The 5,000-nt window shown below is 43.2% G+C and overlaps 1 protein-coding gene across 1 annotated transcript in view; it reads right to left on the reverse strand.

Annotated features, from left to right (window-relative positions):
* The window catches only part of plekhg2 (pleckstrin homology domain containing, family G (with RhoGef domain) member 2), a 52,845-nt gene extending 52,529 nt beyond the window's left edge, over positions 1-316 (reverse strand). Inside the window, exons 1-2 of the mRNA XM_028574036.1 lie at positions 231-316; positions 32-98 (exon numbers count right to left, since the gene is read on the reverse strand). Coding sequence (XP_028429837.1) covers positions 32-98; positions 231-316 — 153 coding nt within the window. The remainder of the gene's footprint in view (positions 1-31; positions 99-230) is intronic.
* Between the last annotated feature and the right edge of the window lie 4,684 nt (positions 317-5,000).

Below are 5,000 nucleotides of genomic sequence, written 5' to 3' on the forward strand. Positions count from 1 at the left end.
CACACACACACACACACACACGCACACTCACCCTCTCTACGAAGCACTCGGCGATGGCTGCAGCGTGAGGACTCCTCTCTAAATCCTCGAGGAGGTCGCTGAGGAGACACAGACAGACGAGTCAGAGACAGACGAGTCAGAGACAGTTTCACACGCTAGAGACACACAGGTGTGACACCACGTTCATTCATGGTTTCTTCTCAACCGGCGGTGGAATACCCGAGTCCGACTCGAGTCGCTGTCCTCTGGACTCGTGTGACTCAACTTGGACTCGTGCAGGGATGAATTGGACTTTGACTCGGACTTGAGGATCCATGAAATCGGACTCGGAAGTTTGAGTAAGGCCGGTTACACACTGCCGGCATGGTGTGAGCGTGGCGTTTCTGTTGCATGTCGTGTTTTGTGTGGTGTTTTCTACCTCTTTATACACCAGAAACATGTTTGACGTGGCGCCAAGTCAGACATGTTTCTGGTGTATAAAGACGTAAGCGTCTTTGCTGTGAGCAGATCAGTATATGGTTATGTTTAACATCGTATTTAATTTTATCAATGGGAAACATCCATGTGTCCAGACAAGGCTAGCAGCTGCTACTGCTGCAGGAGCGTACGCACGTATATACATACATACATACGCATACAGAATAAGAAGATACAAATATATATACACATATATATACATATATAAATACATACACATACACACGGATACACATATGCACATAAAGTAACACATTCTCAATAAATAGATAAAACAGCTGGAAAATAGGAGTAATTGCTTTAGTTTTATTTCTTTTGCATCCTGGTTGTACAGATTTTTTCCCCCAATTCTGAAACTTTTAGTGTCTTTTGATGTTCTTATGGTGGTGTGGCATCCATTTCTGTGCTGTTTTCTTTGTCTTTGTGGCTGACTCAATGTCATTCCTTAATGATGTCTTGTTTCGAGTATGATTAAAGTTTTATAATTGCAGTAAATACATCCTGTGTCTGCACCTCTTCACGCTGGGTCTTACAGGACCTGCAGGATTACTGTTCCAAGCACACTGACAGCCACAGATAGAAAACAGCCTCAACAGGTCATAACTCTCCCACACAGTGTCAGTACAACTCTGATCCAGAGCCAGAGTGCATGCTGGGAGCAATGGGATACATTTAGCACTACACTGATTACCCCGCCTGCTGTAGTTCCTGTACAGTGGAGTCACAGTGTGACACCGAACTGACTCCAAGAGCTGCAGACTCTTAGAACTGGCAGAAAAACTCTCCCTCCGTTCCCACAATCCATCCTTATTATCATCCCTCTATCCTGCCAAGTCCCAAACACTGCTGCCACACACACACACACACACACACACACACACACACACACACACACACACACACACACACACACACACACACACACACACACACATCCAATTTCCACAAATCTTTTCTTTATCTCGCCATCTTAAATCTCTCGTATCCATCATCTTTCTGTTTTGGCTGAGACTCACACACACATTGTACAGACTCACAAAAAGATATTTACATGCAAGAACAAGTCCAAATCACTTTTAAATACAAGACATGTGTTGTAGTAACCTATGTATGTGTGTGTGGAATGCATTCGTCATAAATGGGCTCTTACGCACAACAATTTAATAAGTCTCGTCTTACAAAATAGGCGACTGCCGGCCGATCAAATGACAGTTAAGTTTAGCGATCTTTACGGTTACATTTAGCCGAGAAAAGGTGACTGTGAGCCGGGCACAGAGGTCGACAAAATGACTAGTTATGATTATGATTCCCAAAGCTCAACATGATGTCCTCAAATTTCTTGTCTCGTCCACAACTCAAATATATTCAGGAGGAGAGAACAGTTTGACTGCTTTTACATTAAAAAATCAACTCAAACCGATAAATCGATAGTCAAAATAGTTGACGATTATTTTAATAGTTGACAACTAATCGATTCATCTTTGCAGCTCTAGAGTAAATTACTAGATTTCCACTGAAATAATCAGATTTTTGTTATTTTAGTCCATGGAATGATAAATGCTAACCTTTAAGGCAATGTGGAAGGAACCAAACTAACTTGGTTTGTCCTTCTTGTTAAAACCAATCTAGCCCTTTCCATCCCCTTAACCTTGTTTGGCCCTGCAGTAGAAAACAAAAGTAGACATGTTTGGCCCTGCTATAGGAACCAAGGTAGCCATGATTTTGGCCCTGCTGTTGGGAACAAAAGTAGCCTTGTTTGACCCTGCTATAGGAACCAAAGTTAGCCTTGTTTGGCCCTGCTGCAGTAACCAAAGGTAGCCTTGTTTGGCCCTGCTATAGTAAGCAAAGTGGCCTTGTTTAGCCCTGCTGTAGGAACCAAAGAGGCCATTTTTGGCCCTGCTGTAGGAACCAAAGAGGCCATGTTTGGCCCTGCTTTATGAACCAAATAGGCCTTATTTGGCCCTGCTGTAGGAACCAAAGAGGCCTTGTTTGACCCTGCTATAGGAACCAAAGGTAGCCTTGTTTGACCCTGCTATAGAAACCAAAGAGGCCTTGTTTGACCCTGCTATAGAAACCAAAGAGGCCTTGTTTGGCCCTGCTATAGAAACCAAAGAGGCCATGTTTGGCCCTGCTATAGAAACCAAAGAGGCCTTGTTTGGCCCTGCTGTAGGAACCAAAGAGGCCTTGTTTGAGCCTGCTATAGGAACCAAAGAGGCCATGTTTGACCCTGCTATAGAAACCAAAGAGGCCTTGTTTGGCCATGCTGTAGGAACCAAAGAGGCCATGTTTGACCCTGCTATAGGAACCAAAGAGGCCATGTTTGACCCTGCTATAGAAACCAAAGAGGCCTTGTTTGACCCTGCAATAGGAACCAAAGAGGCCATGTTTGACCCTGCTATAGGAACCAAAGAGGCCATGTTTGACCCTGCTATAGGAACCAAAGAGGCCATGTTTGACCCTGCTATAGGAACCAAAGAGGTCTTGTTTGACCCTGCTATAGGAACCAAAGAGGCCATGTTTGGCCGTGCTGTAGTAACCAAAGGTAGCCTTGTTTGACCCTGCTATAGAAACCAAAGAGGCCTTGTTTGACCCTGCTATAGGAACCAAAGAGGCCATGTTTGACCCTGCTATAGGAACCAAAAGTAGCCTTGTTTGACCCTGCCATAGGAACCAAAGAGGCCTTGTTTGGCCCTGCTGTAGGAACCAAAGAGGCCATGTTTGACCCTGCTATAGGAACCAAAGAGGCCTTGTTTGACCCTGCTATAGGAACCAAAGAGGCCTTGTTTGACCCTGCTATAGAAACCAAATAGGTCTTGTTTGACCCTGCTATAGGAACCAAATAGGTCTTGTTTGACCCTGCTATAGAAACCAAAGAGGCCTTGTTTGACCCTGCTATAGCAACCAAAGAGGCCTTGTTTGACCCTGCTATAGAAACCAAAGAGGCCTTGTTTGACCCTGCTGTAGGAACCAAATAGGTCTTGTTTGACCCTGCTATAGAAACCAAAGAGGCCTTGTTTGACCCTGCTGTAGGAACCAAACTAACTTGGTTTGTCACCGCAGTTGGAACCAATATAGCCTTGTTTGTCCCTCTTGTTAAAACCAATCTAGCCCTGTTCATCCACTTGTAGGTAGCCTTGTTTGACCCTGCTTTAGGAACCAAAGTAGCCTTGTTCAGCTGAGTAGAGACCAAGCTCGGCCTGTTTGCCCTTAAGTAGCAAAAAAATGAAGTCTTATTTGATCTTGTATTAGAAGCCAAAGTGGTTTTGGGGTCAGAAGGAAGCCAGCTGCACTGTTTGAAGTTGTATTTATTCACAGCATTCACTCCTCTTTAGCACGGCAGCCGTTCAATATCTCTGCACCACCGCTCTCATGGAGCAAATGCACATGAACACAGTTCTGGAGTTTGTCTATCTGATGGGCTGTAATGACGTTTTCATGGTGGTGTCTGTGCTCATTTAGAGTCAGCGTCACCTCTGAGCAGAAGTCTTCAATAAGCAGCGATTAAAAAAAAGGAAATTAAATTGAGTGATGCAGCGGACATTGAAAACAGCTGCAGCAGCCACCTCTGCTCATCGTCCGCTTACTTTCCAGGAGGCATTCAACAGAAAATGAATGTTCATAAAACTGTTTGGCTCAGAGTCAATTCTCATTTATACATTTCTGCTCAAAAAGTTAAGAGTTGCGTCTTCTTTGTGTGTCTCACGTTGAGTGATTTTCTCTTAAGCACATTTCTTTTTCATTTCTGAAACAAGGTCAGCAGAGAGAGGCTGTAATATAAGCTTGGCTCGGTCCTTCGAGCCATTCATTTTGTTTATGTGTGATTTACAGCATGCTGTAATCTCTCTCATAGGTATGCTGAGTGATTCTTCAGGACTTTATGGGGGCTGGAAACCTTTTGGCAACCAATTTGGAATTTCAAAATCTGTAAAGAGAGAATACAAAAGGCTTTTTCATGCAAAACGAAAACTGAGACATTGCACAGAGCAAAGTTATTATTATCAATGGACAGTTGTGAGACAAACTGGTGTGGTTTTCTGGCATGAATTGCTGGCAAAACTTCAACCAAATTGATCTCATGCATTATATGACCTTAACAATCTGCACATCTGATAATATTTCATAATTCTAACCTACAACTATCTCAAATGTCAACCCATCCCTTTCATTGTTAGACGCTCAGAGCAACTGCTCCATAGACCTTAGTGGTCCCTAATACTGTATCTGAAGTCTCTTTTATATAGACCTTAGTGGTCCCCTAATACTGTATCTGAAGTCTCTTTTATATAGACCTTAGTGGTCCCCTAATACTGTATCTGAAGTCTCTTTTATATAGACCTTAGTGGTCCCCTAATACTGTATCTGAAGTCTCTTTTATATAGACCTTAGTGGTCCCCTAATACTGTATCTGAAGTCTCTTTTATATAGACCTTAGTGGTCCCCTAATACTGTATCTGAAGTCTCTTTTATATAGGCCTTAGTGGTCCCCTAATACTGTATCTGAAGTCTCTTTTATATAGGCCTTA

Source organism: Perca flavescens, chromosome 3, assembly GCF_004354835.1.
Source record: "Perca flavescens isolate YP-PL-M2 chromosome 3, PFLA_1.0, whole genome shotgun sequence".
Classification (NCBI taxonomy): Eukaryota; Metazoa; Chordata; class Actinopteri; order Perciformes; family Percidae; genus Perca; species Perca flavescens.